The 19,536-nt window shown below is 41.4% G+C and overlaps 2 protein-coding genes across 5 annotated transcripts in view; one reads left to right on the top strand and one right to left on the bottom strand.

Moving 5' to 3' along the window:
• Positions 1-5,420, bottom strand: part of LOC149311900 (arf-GAP with dual PH domain-containing protein 1-like) — a 22,438-nt gene extending 17,018 nt beyond the window's left edge. For 3 of the 4 annotated variants that reach the window (XM_089528134.1, XM_089528132.1, XM_089528135.1), the window contains exons 1-2: positions 5,134-5,420; positions 2,715-2,871 (exon numbers count right to left, since the gene is read on the bottom strand). In XM_089528134.1, the coding sequence (XP_089384260.1) occupies positions 2,715-2,871; positions 5,134-5,142 (166 nt within the window). In that variant the 5' untranslated portion in view covers positions 5,143-5,420. Of the gene's footprint in view, positions 1-2,714; positions 3,338-5,133 lie in introns of those variants that run through there. The other variant, XM_089528133.1, reaches the window with a different exon arrangement.
• NOL12 (nucleolar protein 12) lies at positions 5,322-14,932 on the top strand. The gene is made up of 6 exons (XM_089528136.1): positions 5,322-5,531; positions 6,746-6,851; positions 7,973-8,021; positions 8,262-8,404; positions 9,944-10,029; positions 14,031-14,932. Exons 1-6 carry the CDS (start codon positions 5,353-5,355, stop codon positions 14,200-14,202), a joined length of 735 nt encoding a protein of 244 aa, XP_089384262.1. The 5' UTR covers positions 5,322-5,352; the 3' UTR covers positions 14,203-14,932.
• The last annotated feature ends 4,604 nt before the right edge of the window (positions 14,933-19,536 follow it).

Here is a 19,536-nt window from a genome sequence, read left to right on the forward strand (position 1 = left end):
AAACAGGGCTATCATATCACCTCTTAACCTTCTTTTCTCCAGGCTAAACATCCCCAGCTCCCTAAGTCGTTCCTCATAGGGCATGGTCTCCAGACCCTTCACCATTTTTGTCGCCCTCCTTTGGACACGCTCCAGTTCCTCAATGTCCTTTTTGAATTGTGGCGCCCAGAACTGGACACAATATTCTAGGTGGGGCCTGACCAAAGCAGAATACAGTGGCACTATTACTTCTCTTGATGTAGACACTATACTTCTATTGATGCAGCCTAAAATAGCATTGGCCTTTTTAGCTGCCGCATCACACTGTTGACTCATGTTCAACTTGTGGTCTACTTGGACTCCTAGATCCCTTTCACACGTAGTTTCATTCAGCCAGGTGTCACCCATCCTATATCTGTGCATTTTATTTTTCCGCCCTAAGTGCAATACCTTACATTTCTCTGTGTTGAATTTCATTTTGTTAGCTTTGGCCCAGCTTTCTAGTCTATTCAGGTCATTTTGAATCTTGATCCTGTCCTCTGGGGTATTAGCTATTCCCCCTAATTTGGTGTCATCTGCAAATTTGATAAGTATGCTCCCAATTCTGTCATCCAGGTCATTGATAAAGATGTTGAATAGCACTGGGCCCAGGACAGAGCCCTGTGGGACCCCACTGGTCACTTCTCTCCAGGATGAAAAGGAGCCATTGTTGAGCACCCTTTGGGTTCGGCCGGTCAACCAATTACAGATCCATTTAACAGTTCCTTTGTCTAGCCCACATTTTACAAGCTTGTTTGCAAGAATGTCATGGGAAACCTTGTCAAAGGCCTTACTGAAATCAAGATATACTATATCCACAGCATTCCCTTCATCTACCAAGCTGGTAATTTTGTCAAAGAAAGAGATTAGATTTGTCTGGCATGACTTGTTTCTCTGAAACCCATGTTGACTTTTTGTGATTATGGCATTGCCTTCTAGATGTTCACAGACTCTCTGTTTAATGATCTGCTCCAGAATCTTTCCTAGAACTGATGTCAGACTAACTGGACGATAATTGTTGGGATCCTCTTTTTTCCCCTTTTTGAAGATGGGGACAACGTTTGCCCTCCTCCAGTCTGCTGGGATCTCTCCTGTTCTCCAGGAGTTTTCAAATATGATTGCCAATGGCTCCGATATTACTTTTGCCAGTTCTTTTAATACCCTTGGATGGAGTTCATCTGGTCCCGGAGACTTAAATTCATTTAGATTAACAAGGTGTTCCTCTACTTTCTCTTTACTTATTCTGTGCTGAAATTCCCCTATTCTGTCCTCTGCTCCATTATCCTCAAGTTGAGCACCCTTTGCCTTTTCTGAGAAGACTGAGGCAAAGAAGGTGTTGAGTAATTCTGCCTTTTCTCTATCTCCTGTTAGCATTTTGCCATCTTCTCCACACAGTGGCCCTACCGTTTCCTTCTTCTTCCTCTTGCTGCGGACATATCCAAAAAAGCTCTTTTTATTGTTCTTAACCTCTCTAGCAAGCCTGAGTTCATTCTGCGCTTTAGCTTTTCTGACTTTACCCCTGCACATGCCTGCTATTTCTTTGAATTCCTTTTTCATGATTTCCCCCTTTTTCCATTTCTTATACATGTTCCGTTTCAAACTTAGCTTGGTTGAAAGTTCTTTAGTCATCCATCCTGGTTTCTTGAGACACCTCCCGTTTTTCTTTCTCACTGGAACTGTTTGAAATTGTGCCTTCAGTATCTCCCTTTTGAGAAAGTCCCATCCGTCCTGAACTCCTTTATCTTTTAGTATTTCTGACCATGGAATCGCCCTCAGTACTTCTCTAAGTTTACTGAAATCCGCTCTCCTAAAGTCTAGGATGCGTGTCTGACTCTGCCTGGCTTCTCCTCTCCATTGTATAACAAACTCCAGGAGAACATGGTCACTTCCACCTAATGATCCCACCACTTGCACCCCATTAACCAAGTCATCCTTGTTGGTTAGGATCAGATCTAAAATAGCTGACCCCCTTGTTGCCTCTTCCACCTTTTGGACCATGAAATTGTCTTCCAGGCAAGTGAGGAATTTGCTAGGCCTTGAGGATTTTGCTGAGTTTGACTTCCAGCAAATATCAGGATAGTTGAAGTCGCCCATCACTACTACATCTCTCTTTTCTGACTGTGTGGTCATCTGTTCTAGAAAGATATCATCCAATTCCTCAGTCTGACTTGGGGGTCTGTAGTAGACTCCCACCGTAACACCCCTGTTGTTTCCCTCCCCTTTGATTCTTATCCAGATGCTCTCCAGATGATCCAGATTATCCAGATTATCCAGATGATCTTCTTTTTTAACTATCCACCTCTCACATCCATAGATGGTAAGAGTGAATACAATGGTTTGTAAGAGTCTAACTTTTGTGCTGAATTGTATATATTTACATTTTAGGATCTTTTCTAGTTCTTTCTTAGCTGCCCTCCCCATTCTTAATCTTCTGATTTCCTGGCTGCAGTCCCCATTTTATTAGTATTTGATCCCAGATATGAGAACTCTTTTACTATTTCTATTTCCTAATTGTTTAGTTTGAATTTATGTAAATTTACATAATTGCTAATTCCAGTCCCTCATTCCATAATTTCCCCCCAAATTGATCATTTTTTTTCTCTTCTGCAGATACGGTATCATTCTTACTAGCTCCTGTCAAACACCCGTCCGCCCCTACCTTATTTCATCCCATTCCTGACACAGGTTTCACTCACCGGGTTTTTCACAGTCTGCACACAAGGCATTTTCTTCTCTCCTCCAGATTTCCTGGAGGGCTTTCACATTGCTTTCAGTGTTCCCAGCCATGGCCTTTTCTGCTGCTTTGGAGCAGTCTAGGCAAAGGTTGCTTCCTCTATACCTGCAGGCGCACCTCTAAGTTAGAAAAGAGAATTAGGTTTCTCCACTCCTTTTGAAGGAAAAAGAGATAGCTGCAAAGAGAAAGAGGAGCCAGCCTCTTTGGGGTGGAGGCGCATAGGCAAGGCAAAGTAAGCTCAGGCTGAGGTGAGTTTAGGCCCAGGCAGCAACAGTGGTTGCGGCAAAGGAGACCGAGAAAGTGGTGGTGAGCACAAAGGAAGTACATCTATTAACCACAGAACCGGTTTTTCCACTTCTCATGTAGGGCAACTGGACAAGCTGTAGGAAAAGGAACTGGATAAAATGATGAACACAGCATTTTGCTCCTTTGTGAACATTGTGTGTTGCTATTTCTCCGGCACTCATAATAAAATGATATGCAGTGATAAATGTTGCAATGAGCTGGCACCTTATGGAGGTGGTGTTTGCATTCTGATATTCAAAGGGAAAAAATCAAGATAGATTAAGAGTCTATGCTTTGTTGTTGTGTGCCTCCAAGTCATTTTTGACTTATAGATACCCTAAGGCAAACCTCTCACAGGAGTTTATCACATGAAGGAGATCGAGAGTTTATCCCATGAATATCCTGGAAAAATCGCATAATTACGTGTAACGATTTCACATGACGTCACACAAAACCCACCATTAAAGTGGTCACAAAGAAGCATTAACGTGCATCTTTTTACTTTCAGGATTTCAGTGACAATGCACTTCCGATACCACTTTATTTGTGCAATTGCGTGTGATAATCATTCATGCAATTACTTGCCATTTTCGCTTTATTTGCGGGATGCTTTAAATGCACTTTAATCTCTCTTTAATGCCAAAATTAGCCTCAGTATGATAAACTCCATAGGTTTTTCTTGGCAAATTTCTTCAGAGGGGGTTTGCCATTGCCTCCTCTAAGGCTAAGATTATGTGACTTTCTAAGGTCACCCACTGGGGTTTTGAGCTGGGAATCAAACCCTGATCTCCAGAGTCATAGTCCAATCTTCAGAGCACTAGGCCACACTGGCTCTCCCTAAGCTATTAAGCAACTTTTTGGCAACATCTAAATATGTGGTGGTTTAGCTACTCTGCATCCCACCATTGCATAAATCAGTTGCACAATGGGCACTCAGGCCTTGAGCACAGTAATGATTTTTCTGTCCACCAAGTCAAACTTGAGACAAAAGAGATTTTCACACGGGGAAAAGTGACAGGAGCATAGTGGGCCACTCCTGTCACTACTGTGCAACTGCGTGAAGATTTTCAGACAACATTGCGATAACTGCATCATTATCCTGCAAATAAAGAGAAATTCCAGCGCTGCTTTTCATTCATAGGGAAGGAGGAAAGTCCCGTGAATTAAAATGGTGCTAGAATTCCTCTTTATTTGTGGGATAATACAATTATTGCAACATCAAGCAACGTCATCTGAAAATCTTTGTGCAATTATGCGATAGTGACAGGAGCATCCTGCTATGCTCCCATCACTTTTCCCCATGTGAAAATCTCCAAAGCTGCACATGTGCTTGCAGACAGATGTTTCTGCAATGGGGATTCTGCTTCCACACCTGAGAAAAACCATAGCTATTTCTGTTGTTCTTGTATGCCTTAAAGTCATTATGGCAACCCTAAGGAAACTCCATGAAGAACGCAGGGAAGGAAAATCAACTCATTTGGGATGTGGTGCTGGAGAGGAATGCTGAGGATACCATGGATGGCCAGAAAGACAAACAAACGGGTCCATGAGTGAATCAAGCCAGAAATTTCCCTAGAAGCCAAGATGATTAAATTGAGGCTGTTGTGCCTTGGCCACGTTGTGACAAAGCATGAATCCAAGAGGGATTCCAAAATGTCCTCCATTTTGAGCATGGTTTAAGAAGCATGGATTTAATATTTCTGAACGTTTTTAGCTTTTGTGTGGTCATGGCCTCAATTTTTCTTGAATGTCCTACATTTGGCAGTGCCTTGTCCTCCTTTGCAATTAGGACATCTGGTCACCCTGGGGATGAACTTATGCAGGGTGACCAGGTGTCCTCCTTTGCCAGAATGTGCCCTACAATTCTGTCCAGGAGGAATTTCAAAATGTCCTGTATTTTGAGCATGCCTAAGAAGCATGGATTTAGTATTTCTGTGTTTGCAGCTTTTATTTAGTCATGTCCTCCATTTTCCTTGAATGTCCTCCATTCTGAGCACACCTGAGCAGCAGAGAGTATTTTTAGCTTTAATTTGGTCATGCCCTCCATCTTCTTTGAATATCCTCCAAATATTTTGAGCATTGCCCAAGAAGCCTACATTTAACATTTCTATGGATGTTTCCAGCTTTTATTTGGCCATGTCCTCCCATTTTTCTTCCACGTCCTCCATCTTGAGCATTGCCCAAGAAGAAGCCTGCATTTAGCATTTCATGGAGCCATGCCACTTAAAGAAGTGTGTATGATTGATACAGTGCATAGAGATGGCGCCTCAATCCCTGGCTCCCTGAGGCAAAATGGCGCCTGAGGGGGGCCTTTAATGGAGGCCTTTAGAGGCGGCGGAAGAGGCGGCGCCAGGCCTTTCGGGGCCGGCTCTGAGGAGGATAGGAAGCCAGGCTGGGTTTACGGGGAGCCCGTCGTCATGGGCCGCAAGAAGAACAAGAGGGAAGGACCCGCAACTCTCCGGAGGGTGGTCGCTTTCGACGAGGAGAGGCGGCGGTGAGTGAGGGAGCAAGCAGGCCTCCAAGAAGGGCCAAAAGACACTGCAGAAACAAGCCATCTTGAGAGCGCTTTAACTGCCCTGGCTCAGTGCTAGGGAATCCTGGGAAATGTGGTTTATTGTGGCACCAGAGCTCTCAGAAGAATAAACGTCTCACTAAACTACAGTTCCCAGAATTCCCTAGCCTTGAGCCAGGGCAGCTCAAGCAAGTCTCAAACTGGATTATTTCTGCAGTGTGTTTTGTTGTCCCTAAGTCCATGCTCCTTAGGCATGCTCAAAATGGAGGAGCTAAAATGTAGGAATGACTTAATAAAAGCTACTAAATGCCTACATATTAAATCCATGCTTCTTAGGCATGCTCAAAATGGAGGACATTCATAGAATCGTAGAGTTGGAAGGGACCACTAGGGCCATCCAGTCCAACCCCATTCTGCCATGCAGGAAATCCAAATCAAAGCATCGCTGACAGAAGGCCATCCAGCCTCTGTTTAAAGACCTCCAAGGAAGGAGACTCTATCACCCTCCCAGGGAGTGCATTCAAGTTAAAATGTAGGAAATAGCTAACTAAAAACTACAAAATATTCACAGAAATGTTTAAAGCTATGCTTCTTAGGCATACTCAAGCTGGAGGAGCTAAAATGTAGGAGTGACTAGATAAAAGCTACTAAATACTCATAGAAATATGAAATCCATACTTCTTAGGCATGCTTAAAGTGGAGGGCGTTTAACTAAAATGTAGGAAATGACTATATAAAAACTACAAACACTCATAGGAATATTTAAATCCATGCTTCGTAGGCATGCTGAAAATGGAGGACATTCAACTAAAATGTAGGAAATGACTATATATAAGCTAGTAAATACAGAAATATTAAATCCATGCTTCTTAGGCATGCTCAGACTGGAGGGCATTCAACTAAAATGTATAATAATAATAATAATAATAATATTTCTTTCCTGCCTCTCCTCAAGACTTGAGATGGGGTACAATGTGTTAAAATAGAAAACATAATTGAAACAGAAAAAGATATACATATACTTTCACATGACGGCATGGGCATATGGGATGCTTATACAGGCAAATGTTTTACATTTCCCCCCTAAATCGCTGTGCATGGTAACTTGTTAGAAGCATGCAGATAAAGTGTGTTGGAGAATAAAGGCTGTCTTTTTCCCTGTGTCTAATGTGCTGCAATCTATTTACTCTTCCCAGAGAGTACTTGACCGGCTTCCACAAACGTAAGGTTGAGAGGAGGAAAATAGCGATGGAGGAGATAAAACGCAAGCTGAAAGAAGAACAAAAGAAGATGAAGGAAGAGGTACTGTCCAACTTGGTGGTGGTCAGGTTTGTCTAAAGACGTTCTGCAGGCAGTATGACTGACCCAAAACAGCTGATGGAAGTCTCTTGCTGAAGAGAACTCCAGAACTCCACAAAGCTTCAAATACAGTACCTCCAGATGATATTGGACTGTAACTCCCAGCATTCCTTATCCTTAACATTCAAGGATAACATCTGGAGAGCCCTGTGATTCCTGTCCTTGTGATACTGAATGCAACAGAAAAACATTGGAGGGATATCTGATGCTTCTTTTCTAAAATCACAAGAAGCAATGTTGCTTTACTAGCTGCTACTTCCTTGGGAATAAGTGAATTTAGATTCAAACACATTTGCACTTTTTGCAACTCTGCCCCTAGCTTTGAACCCCCCAAAGCAATACAGTGTGCCCTTGGTATCTGCTGCAGTTTGGTTCCAAGACCCTCACAGATAAAACCGTGGATACTCGAATCTATGGATAAAAATCTGTGAACATGGAGGGCTGACTGTACTCATAATTCCATAGTGTTCTCCTGGCCTTCCCTGTTCTCAGAAGACAAAGATGAATTCAGTAACATTATGTGGCCTGTGAAGTGATAGTGAAGAATATGAATGCTTGCTTAAGAACTAGCATCACAAGAAGCTAATTTATACTGAGTAGTTTGATAATATCAACTAGCAGAAGCATTTCCCCTGGTTTAGGCAGGAATGCTTCTTAGTACTACCTGAAACTGCTAGGGATTGAACCTAGGACATCCTGCATGAAAAGACAGTTGCTCTGCAATTTAGCTGCATTTCTTCCTGGTGTTTCCTTCCAGATTTTTTCCTTACCCAGAAATTTGGTAGATGGGGGCCTTTGGCCCTAAACTCCCTGTTGTCTAAGAAATAGTGATAGATATAGCTTGGCAAGCAATGTGTGTCCCAGAAGCGTGTGTGTGTGTTGTTTGCTGACGTTGTATGCCCTGAAAGCCTGAGAAATGAACTCTTGACAACTGGGAAGTGGCCATCAGCTCTGTGAGAAAGCAGTGGATGATTGGTTTTTGACTCATCTCTTGTACAAGACCACATAAACAATTATTTGAAATCAATGTATTGAAACCTTTCTTTCTTTTGCTTGCCTTTTAGAGACATAAGGAATACATGAAGATGTTGAAGGAAAGAGAAGATGCCTTAGGTGAGTCCTGCCTGAAGAAAACCATGGCCTATGAGGAGTGGATTGGGGAGCTGAGTACATTTAGCCTGGAGAAAAGAAGATTAAGAAGTGATTTGATAGCCATGTTTCAATATCTGAAGGAATGTTATATCCAAGATGCTTGTTTTTTTGCTACTTTTGATCCTGTTTTCCCATCCATTTGATTGGAGAAACTGATTTAATATTTGTAATTCCAGCATGTTCCTTCTTTAACCTTTTCAGAGGAAGCTGACGAATTAGAGCATCTGGTGACATCCCGGACAGAGTCTGTGAGCTATGATCACCCAGGCCACACTGTCACTGTCACTACAGTCAGTGACCTGGACCTCTCAGGAGCACGCCTCCTAGGACTAAGTACCCAGGAGGTAATGTTTTCCCATTTGCTTGTGGAGAACATGGAAAAGGTATTTTCTTGGTGTACAAATCTCAGAATCCCCTTGATGGCTCGGGATTCTGGGATTATTGGCCAAAAAAGTAATTTTTCCAAGTTAACCTTCGGTTTTTGGAGGCAATAGATGAATGGAAGAAAGAGAGAATACACATTTAGTTCTCTTACTTGTGCTTAAATTCAGTAGAAACTAACTATGGCACAGCATGCATCCATATATATATATATATATATATATATATATATATAGTATACATATATATTTTCAAAGTGGACAGCTATGATGTGATAATTGTCACTACTTTATAATCTTTAGTTTAACAAACGGTCTGGCAAATGAATCTTTGACAATATGTTGGAATGAGCTTTTTGGATTGGTTATATTTATATACATGGGAGAGTTACCTGGTCAGGGTGCCCAAAGAATTGGAGAGCTCAGTGTGTAGAACATCCCATTTCATGTCAGGAAAGGATCCTGGACTGAAACTCTAAAACTGTTAGTTCTTGTAGACAGTACTGAGCTAGATGGACCAGAAGTCTGACTGTGTACAAACAGGCATGGTCAAAGTGTGGCCCAGCCTGCAGGGGTAAAAAAAATGCTTTTGACTTAGAATGCTCCCAGATGCACTGTGAGGAAGTGCAGAGGGCATTTCCACCACATGTGGAGGACCCTAGGATCCCCAAGTGTGAAGGGCGGAATTGCAATTTCCCCCCAGGCTTTTCTTTGTCCTGAAATGTTCCACTAGGGGATGAGTAGTGCATTTCACCACATTTTGCCCCCACCCAGCCAGTTTAGTTCAGGAGAGGCCTTTAAAAAAAAACCCCAAACATGATGAAAATGCCCCATGTACCTCAGATATGTTTGAAGGCAAAAAAGATATTCATTCATTCATTCCTGGAACAGGTGAGGCACACCAAGGTCTCCTGGGAACTAATGCAGCTCCCTAACATTCCACAGTTGCCCACCACAGTGTACAAGATGGCTTTTTTGTGGGTGGATGTATGCAGAGAGGTAGTGTTTACTTGAAGTGTGTAGGGACTTATAATTGTCTGGATATCTTCATAGACTGGGGTGGCAATCGTGTGGCCCTCCAGATGTTGTGGGGTTGTAGTTCACAGCATTCCTCATCATTGGCTTTGTTGTGTAGCTCATTGGATGTAGTCTAGGATTCCAACTCCTAGTTTAGAGTCCAGATGTAATCTGTGGAAGAACTCCCATCCAGCCCACAAGCTGCTTCTGCTGTTATCTCCAAACTGATCGGGGGAGCTTAAACACCCAGCACAGAACTGAATTGTGTTATGCAAATAAGGTGGCTGTTGCAATGGGACTTATTTCTAAATAGGGATTTACAGAATTGAGATTGAAAAAAATGTTCAGATTGGTAACCATTAAATCTGGTTCCACTCAGTTTGGTTTGCCTTCACTTTACCTACTGTTTGGATGTGCCCCTTCCCTGCTCTAGACTTTTGAATAGTGATGATGTCTAGCTTCATGTGGTTTCCCTGGCTTTTTCAGGGAGAAGAACAAGGACTGGAAAAAGAAGATGCCTCCATTAAACCTACATTGCCTAAGAAATCTAAAGATCCTTTCCTGTCTCAAAGGTATGATGAACTCTCCTTTATCTCAAAACTAGTTCATAATATCCCGTTAGTCCTCTGAAAGGATTGCTCAAAAAGATTTTTCTGTGAGTTGACAGAATGCCTTGTTACCCTTTTTGATCCATTGACAGACTTATCTCTGAACAAGTTGTTACTGGATGTTTACTGTGTACAAAAGAAGCAGGCATAAAAAGGATTAGAGAAAGAAACACCAACAGTTTATGATTTGTAAATGATACTGTGCTACTAGCAGAAAATAATGAAGACTTGGAGAGTCAAGGAATAAAGTGCAAAAATAGGGTTGCAGTTGAACATTAAGAAAAAAATAATAATCACAGATTTACATAACAAGAATAATAAAAACAACAATAATGGTTTCTTTGCCCCCCCCCCTCTCTTTCTGTGGGATCAAAGTGGAAACAATGACAAATTAGATACACAGCACCAGTTAAAAGAAAATATAAAACCAATACATGTTAAAATATATGTATTGAAAGTGGATGACTGTAGTTAAATCAGGCTAACAACTCTGGGAGAGGAAAGTGATATCATGCAGAAAAATTGTAAGAACAGTTTGCTGAGTTTTCTTTCCTTTAATGCATCCACCTGTAAAGCTTTTCTTTCTCTTATCCCCATCCCCAACTTAATGGCCCATGTTCCTGCTGAATTGAAAGCAAAACCCATGGGAAGAAAATCAACTGGGCTGGTTCAGGTTTTTTTTAGTTGAAGGGTTTAATCCCTCCTTTCCCCCATGTCATTCACTTACACATAATAATTTCTCCAGACTTCACTTGATCTCTGCTTGGTGTCAACCATGCTTTAATACATTGCACTTTGTATATTCATACATCAAGTTAGTTTCCAAAGAAGTAACTGTGTTAGTCTTCTGCAGCATAAAAAGGAAGAAGGAATATGAAGAGGGGGAAAGAAATGTTGTAGCCCCTTTAAGACTAAATGTTTTTTATTTTAGCATGAGCTTTTGTAGATACAAACCAACTTCTTCAGATGACGTACAAAGTGATATCCAGACCTCAAGACATCAAGTTAGACTTTGGCTACATCTGCACTACAGAAATAATTTGCTGTGGCTCAATACTGTGAAATTCTGGGATTTGTAGTTTTGTGAGAAATTTAGCTTTCCCTATCAGAGAGCTCTAGTGCCACAACAAACTACAAATCCCAGAAATCTATAGAATTAAGCCATGGCAGTTAAATTAGTCTCAGACTACATTATTTCTGTCGCACAGATGTAGCCTCTGTTGTGGTCCCAAATTAGCTTTATCGAGCAGAATCTCCTGATTCTTTCCTTCTCCACAAGATGGCAATCTACTTCCTAGACAGTCTCAGTACCACTGTCTTTAGTCTTTTAGAAAGCAGGACAATAAGTTTGTTTGTTTGTTTAAACAGGTGTCAGTAATTTAATTTGATATGTACTTATCAGTGTAGTTTTATTTTGATGACATAGGTATTTCTCCCCCCTCCCCCTTATTTTTTTAATTGTATATTGGAGTTTGCTGGGCCATGGCCAGAGTTTTACTGAGCAATCCTGTAACAATTACCTGAGAGTATGTGCCATTGAACTCAGTAGGATGAAATATAGGAACATCTTTCTACAATACAAATAACTCTTAATGATCCTTGTGGTTGTTGATTTGTTAATGTAAACACTGATGTTACACCTTAATGAAGCTGAAGTTCACAATTAAATAAACATCTGTTTTATCTTAGGAGCACAATAATAGCTGTTGTTGTGTGCCCTCAAGTTGTTTTTGACTTATGGCAGCCCAATAACAAACCTGTAACAGAGTTTTATTGGCAAAATTTATTCAGAGGGGTTTTTGTCTTTGTCTTCTTCGGAAAGCTGAGGGAGTGTGACCTGCCCAAGGTCGCAACAGGCTTCCATAGCTGAGTGGAGATTTGAATCCTGGTCTCCTGGCGTTTTACTCCAGTACTCAAACCACTGGACCATATGGTCTCTTGGTATTTTTGATATAATTGCTTGTTTAATTATTATTTTGTTAACTATTGTATTATAAATTGTTCTAATCTATGTCATAGGCTTCCTTAGTCCTATATTGCAAGAAAATCAGGATATAAATTAATTCAGTAATTTGGAGAAACATGTATACTTATTCTGTTAAAATATGCTTGACAGGCCAGATGGTTGTGGAGGAGCGTGACAGGCACTGATGTTAGGCAGAAACAGGGGAAGAGTATGTGAAATGGGTAATATAGCTGAATGGAGACAAGTAAGTGGGGAAGGAATGGTTTTGAGAGGTCTTCTTGGTAGTGACTCTCCCTCTGAGGAACATCCTCCCCAAATCAGCCCACCTGCTTTAATATTTTTATTCTCCTAGGCACGCTACATTTCATGTTATGGTTTTATGCTGTGCTAACTTTATGGATTTTATTCCTCTTCAGTTTCAAATTGTTTAGCCGCTGCAATTAATCAGTTTAATTAATTAATCAGCATCTAATCAATTGCTGCAAAGTTTATTTTCCTCTGTTCTTAGTACAGAATGATTTCTGATTTTATAACATGCTATGTTTTCATTTTGTTGAAGTTGCCCATTGAACTTTGTTTATTGAGTGATGTGTGTGTGTAATAAAATATTAAATGAAGAGGATGGAAAAGAGGACTGATGAGTAGTTTCAGGTACACAGAGTACAGAAGGAACTGTGGTGAAAAAAGAGGAAAAAAACCAAGGAAATCTCTTCTTCCATTTATACATTAATCTAGCTCCAAAGAGATCAGAATCATTTGTAATTGTAGGAACATAATTATTTGATGGATATCCCACCTTTCTTCCAAAACTGGTAGATATCTTGTAACATGTTTTCTTCTTGAAGACACAAAAACACAAAAATGTATTATATTAAAATAGAAATAAATTACATCAAAAACACAATTGGATTAAAAGTTATTTTAAAATAGATCAGTTTTAAAATTCCAGGACTGCCTACCCTCATTGAGAGCCCTTTCCTCAGAAAAGTCAGTTGGTTTCCAAAAGCTACACCTGAATAGAAAGGTCCTTCCTACCAGAAGGAAGCTCCCAATATTAAGTCATGACAATAGGTAGATCTGTCTTCCCAAGCAGTAAGGAGCATGTGACCTTTCAGATCTTGTTGGTTTCTCAACAGCCAATGTGACTGAGTCAGGAATGATTGGAAAGGAGATCCAACAACGTTTATGTATGTTGTGTGTGTTGTGTATGCTAAAAGATTGATATGTTGTGTTGTAAAATTTGTTAATAAAATTAATTTTAAAAAAACATTTAGAGACCCGGGTGTTCCCCATCTCTGATCAAGCCTCATATTATCTGCTGTGCCAGTGAGATTCAGAAAGTGGACTTCATGGTTACCTAGTGAGGCCAGGTGTGGAATCAGGGACAGTATCTGCAAACTATGGCTCGGTACAGACCGCCCAAAAAGGGCAGTCTGCCAGTGCCTAGTTTTCCACCGGGGGAGGGGAACGCAGCGGACAAACCGCGCGGTTTCCTGCGGTGGAAAAAGAACCCACAAAAAGCAGGTTCTTTTTGTGGCACGATACTGATGCTGCAGTGTGCCAATGGCACACTCGCAACATCAGCATCGCTCTATGACATGCAGACGCTAAGCGTCCATTATGTCAAAATGGTGGTGCCCATCTGTACAGGGCACCGCCATTTTGACGTACGGAATATTTGCTAGGGTTGCGGGGCATCTGTAAGTGACACCCCAAGGCAACTTAGCACGTCATCAAGAGGCCCGTCTGTACCAGGCCTATGTGTTCTTCCAGTGAGCTATGCCTCTTTCTAGGTGGTCTCATTCAGGCAGCTTAACAGAGCCAAAGCTACTTAGCTTCAGTGATAGAACAGCATCATGTGCCTTCCAAACAAAAGGTGAAGTCAAGTGTGTGTGTGCAATAAATGTAGTCAAGGATTAAGGGTTTTAAAAGTAACGATTGGAAACAGGCTTGCATATATATTTTTTATTTTATTAATTTTTTATATCCCTCTTTACAGGATCTCTTCACTCACTGCCTCACTGCATTCCCGCAGTCAGAAAAAGAAGAAAGGAAAGCTGACAAGACATAATCAAGGTGTAAAGAAGAGAACCCAGAAACCAAGTGTAGGACGTACAAGCAAGGGACAGCGCCGGAAGATGACAGGCAAAAGGAGGCACACCCAAGAGTGATGGGCAAGCAGAACTGAACAGACTGGGCCTGTAGAGGACTGTGAAAATAGGATCTTTGGTTTACAGAGAAAGCCAGTTTTTATAGGAGTGAGGACTCAGGGCTTGGAAATTTTATTTCTTTGGACTCTGGTTTCTAACATTCCCTACCCAGCTATTGAGTCCCACCTTTTTGTACCTGGAGGTCTGGTGCTATGGACATAATAACCCCACTAAGGTGTTAAGAATTTATTTTAGATGTGTTTGGTATTTAAATGGAAATTAAATTCCATTTAATTGGAAAATGTTGTTCTTCAGCCAAAAAGTAAGACCATGGCCTGGAGCGGGGACAGTGGAGATCCCAAGAACTGCTCTCACTCAAGGGCTGTGTGATTCCCAACATTGCTTTATGCATTTATCTCCTTAAATATGAATTTGGGCATTAAATGTCCATAGCACCAGACCTCCAGGTACAAACAGGTGGGACTCGATAGCTGGGTAGGGGATGCTAGAAACCAGAGTCTGAAGAAATACTCTACCTACCCCAAGGCAGGCACACATGTAACTTCTTATCTCCCAAAAGGCCAGCCACATTGACACCATGTGATTGGAGCTCTGAAGAAGCTGAAGATGTAGCCCTCTTGGCCCTGAGGTATGCCCGTCCCAACATAAAAAGCAGAGAACTGTAGTCTATACCACCCTCCTATGCATATCTTGTTTTTTGTATTTATAAATCTGTTTTTTACACTCTAAAGTCACTGAATGTATTTTTGATCTGTTTTTTGTTTGTATATATTTTGACCCTCAAAATGGGAGACATCAATACCAACCTCTTAAATCTATATGCAGGATTTGTGACAAAGTGCTTCACAACTTTTTATTTATTTAGAAGGATAGGTGTTCCATTGTTTTGCTCTTGTAAGGAAAGTGTTGCATGGTTGCTGGACCCCTCAGGAAATGGGAACTAAGCTTGATTTTTGGAAGGAACGGTATTCCATCTTTCCTCAGTGAGATTTCAATGATCAGAAAGCTGATGGTAGAAAAGTGTCCTGGAACAGTTATAAATAGAAGACAAGCCATACCATAAAATTCTGTGAAGTGAGGAATGGAAATTTCCCAACAGAATCCTAATTTGGAAGCACCCAAAAACCCAGAGTAATTTGGTTGCAGGCTCAGATAAGGAGTCCAATGACAGAGATGGAATAGGATCCCCCAATCCAAGTTCAAAGGTTAAAAAAAACTCCATTGGCTGTCATTTAAAAAAAAAGGGGGGGGGTTCTTTAGGTTTCCATTGATTTGTATATAACACAAAAAATTGTATTTTTACCTTGTATTATAGTACTGGCTGCTGGTCTATCTTTGGGCTCAGTGCATTCACTTTATTGATACCCAGTATCAAGCATCAGTAGCCCATGTTAATTTTGGACTACAGCTCTGCCAGACATACACCATTGGCTAGTGTTGATAGTTGCGAGCCAAAAACATCTGGAGGGCCACAGTTACTCAAGCACTTTCCTAGAGAAAGTAGCATTTCCTCTGGCTATTTCCATATCAAAAGTCCTGTTTTTTGGTTCTTAGTGTATCAGCATGCTCTTTTCCGAAGAGATTAGTGTTTATAGTGAAACCACAGTTTGCAGTAGTACTGGGATGTAATGTAACAGAAAAAGTGATACCATCTGACATGCCTCATGCGTCCCTCTGAGATGAACTGCATTCCTCATAGTAGCTGGGAGTGAGGAATAATTCATATATTGACAATGCATTGTGAGTTATTCCTGTTATAACGCAGATTATTTTGAGATGGCTTTGTTTGGGGGCAATGAAGACCCAATGCCTTTACAAAAGACCTGCTCTTGGCAGAGATGGAAACTCCTAGAACAGATTTGTTGATTTAAGGATTGTCAATATGACTTCCTTTGCTTTAGAACTGAAACACTGCATAGCAGCCTACATGGCTACCTTGCATGTGTATATGCACTTTAAGATCTCTTGTCGATTTATGGTGACCCATGGATTTCATAGGGTTTTCTTAAGCAAGGAATACTCAGAGATAGCTTTGCTATTTCCTTCCTCAAATATAGCCTATATCACCTGGTATTTGTTGACAGTCACCCACAGTCTTTTCCCCTAAGAGCCTGCACAGGCTGACATTCACAGACTCAGGGGCTGCACAGCAGCAGGTTTAATGTTTTTTTGGCACCAGGCAGAGAGCTTTCTTTGCCCTAGTGATCTGTTACATTCTGCTGCTCACTCCCACTTGGCCTGAAACATATAGCCAACTGGGACACAGAGGTGGAAATCATTTGGGCATTGTGTTCTAAAATGAGAAACTAATGCAGATTCTATTACTGGAGTGCAATGTCCTCTGCCCCCTTCTCCCCACAGTAATTAAATGTTTTGCCCCAGAAAGAGTGCTTCTGGTTTATTTGTAAAAAAGAAAAGAAAAGCCTAGCAAAGCACAGAAATGACCGGTGCTTGTAGAGAAGCTGGGGAGGGGGATATATGGTCGAACTCTGTGTGCATCTTGTGACTCAGTCATGTGGGGATTTTGGTATGCAGCTCATAGGATTAAGCATTTAGACTACTGCTGGTATATGGCTAAAAGCCAGCATTAGTAGCTTCCAGGCAATTGGATGACTTTCCACATTTTTCTTTGAATCTTCTGGTTTCTTGGTTGGTATAGAACAGTGGTGGCGAACCTATGGCACAAGTGCCAGAGGTGGCACTCAGAGCCCTCTCTGTGGTCACACACGCCGTCACCCCAGAACAGAGTTCACCAGAGTTTGTTACTAGAAAGCCAGAGGGATGTGGCACGTTGCGATAAATAAGTGGGTTTTGGGTTGCAGTTTGGGCACTTGGTCTCCAAAATGTTCGCCATCACTGATATAGAACCTCACTGTCTTTTTTTTTTAGAAAAAAGAAATAGGAACAATTTCTTTAATACACACACATGTACACCTTTTATACCTAAACAGTAGTGGTTTGCATCTTACATTCTTGTCATTTCTTAATTTAGACTTTATCATTTACTCATTTACCAAAACATTGTTATAGTCAAATTTTAACACCAACATATCCCCCAATTTCTCTCCAAAATTCTGTCACCTTGTCCCAGTCTTTTCTGAAGGTGCAAACTGACCTTTCTTTGATTAGTGTTGTTATTCTGTCCATTTCTGCAAAGTGGAGCAATGTTAGCACCCAATCATCTTGTGTGTGGACGATTTACATTTATCTGTAAATGTTTTAGTTTAACTGGTAATGTAACAATCCTTTGAAATTGATCACATTAGCAGTCCAAAGACAGAAAGATTGTTTATTCAAAACTGAACAACATTGTGGAATAAGATGTTCCTTCTCATTCAAGCCCTTATAGTATGCAAAAATGGAGAAATGGCCCACTATCTATTCCTGGACTATAACTCCCATCAGTTACAACCAAGAGAGCCGGTAGTGAGAGATCATTACAGTTGCAGTCAAACGGGGAGGCCCCATCTCCCCAACCATTGATACTGTTCCTATTTATTCAGTTGGTTTTGACTTACAATGACCCTCTAAATGAGACCTCCATCATCTTGCTCAGGACTTGCAAATTCAGGGCCATGTGTTCATTTATAGAATCTATTTGTAGTGTGGTCTTACTCTTACTAGGAAGCTCACAAACAAGGCATGAGTATAGTTTCCCAACTGGAACTCAGAGGCATACTGCCAGTGATTGTGAAAGCAATATAGAGCCAGCCTCCTCCATGCATGTGACTAATTCCCCTTTAAAACTGTCCAAGTGATGCAAACAAACACTAGCGGAGATACAGGCTGGCTCATTCTCTTCCAGTCCAGTGTTAGTGTTACAGTTGAGCCAAGTGGTGGAATCAGTTATCTGTCAGGAAGCCAACATGAACAAAAGGAAAGCCGTGCTAAACTGCATTGCAAGATCTGTCCAGTTCTATTATGCCCCTCAATCAGATGGCTACAGGAAGGCTTCCCAGAGATGAAATGGAAATAGTTTGCCACTACTATATTCCCTGTTGTGTGTGCTCTTAATCATTTCTGACTTATGGCAACCCTAAGGCAAAGCTATCATGGAGTTTTCTTGGCAAGTTTCTTCAGAGGGGATATGCCATTCTCATCCTCTGAGGCTGAGGGAGTGTAAGTTGCTCAAGGTCACCCAATAGGTTTACATGGAGGGATGTCATATTGAGGAGGGAGCTAGCTTGTTTTCTGCTGCTCCAACGACTAGGACCCAGAGCAATGGATGCAAGTTACAGGAAAAGAGATTCCACCTCAACATTAGGAAGAACTTCCTGACAGTAAGGGCTGTTCTACAGTGGAACACACTCCCTCGGAGTGTAGTGGAGTCTCCTTCTTTTAGAGGTCTTTAAACAAAGGCTGGATGGCCATCTATCAGGGATGCTTTGATTGAGAATTCCTGCATGGCAGGGGGTTGGACTGGATGACCCTTGCGGTATCTTCCAACTCTATGATTCTATGGCCAAGCTGGGATTCAAACTCCAACAAAAGGTGTTTGAGAAGAAGCATGCTACTTCTGATCCTGACCCACAGAGGGAGCATAAGTATCAAAGCAGAATCCCAACACTCCTGCCATAACTCTTTAACTTTCCCACCCTCCAAAAGGAGAAGTTTGATTCTAGACATTCAGACAGCCATGACCACAACCAGGGTCATTTACTGTGTGGAACATAGCAGGACCCGAGTCTTTCAACTTGAGGACCTATTACCGCTACTAGAGAAGAGCAACTTGTGGACCACTCCAGATTTGATAGACTCGCCAAGTTGGAGTTTTTAGAAACAGTTCTCAGGGGTGCTTGAGTGGTCAATTCATTGTTTAAAGTGTTGGACTAGATGCTTCTTGGGGTTCCTTCCAGTTCTATCTGTTGGATTGCAACTCCCAACATCCTTTGCCCGTTAGTTGAACAATGTTAGACTGCATCTTACAGACAAGTTCCATGCCACTAACCTGTGGAAGTGCCAAGTGCTTGAGGCTGGAGCGGTGTTCATTCTCTGGCCGCTTTCATATCAGAAAGTCTGTTTGTGGGCTGGGGTGCATTTAGACTCTTCATGAATGAAGAGACGTGCAGTGGGCAATTTGTGGGGCGGTTTATAACCTGCATGTAAAGGGTGTGTAAATGGTTTGGTGATACAATCTCAGCACTTCCACTGCTACCACATGTTGATTGGCACTTACTGTGTGCAGTGATATACTAGAAAATTTTGAAATGCAGATACTTATCATGACAGTCCCTGTAGCTTCACCCCACCCCAAGGAGAATTATTTTAAAAAATGCAAGCAGCTGTGTCAACAAAGCAAATTTTATCTTTATCCTGATCAGAACTTTTGTAGAG

Source organism: Sceloporus occidentalis, unplaced genomic scaffold (genome assembly GCF_023333645.1).
Source record: "Sceloporus occidentalis isolate IW3139 unplaced genomic scaffold, rSceOcc1.0.p SCAF_5, whole genome shotgun sequence".
NCBI lineage: Eukaryota > Metazoa > Chordata > Lepidosauria > Squamata > Phrynosomatidae > Sceloporus > Sceloporus occidentalis.

What these genes read in the sequence shown, in the direction of transcription:
- NOL12 (XM_089528136.1), top strand. Translation starts at nt 5,353, where the DNA reads ATGGAGGCCTTTAGAGGCGGCGGAAGAGGCGGCGCCAGGCCTTTCGGG. An exon ending in AAAAGAAGATGAAGGAAGAG is followed by an intron (nt 6,852 to 7,972) that starts GTACTGTCCAAC and finishes CTTGCCTTTTAG; the next exon opens with AGACATAAGGAATACATGAA. An exon ending in TAGGACTAAGTACCCAGGAG is followed by an intron (nt 8,405 to 9,943) that starts GTAATGTTTTCC and finishes TGGCTTTTTCAG; the next exon opens with GGAGAAGAACAAGGACTGGA.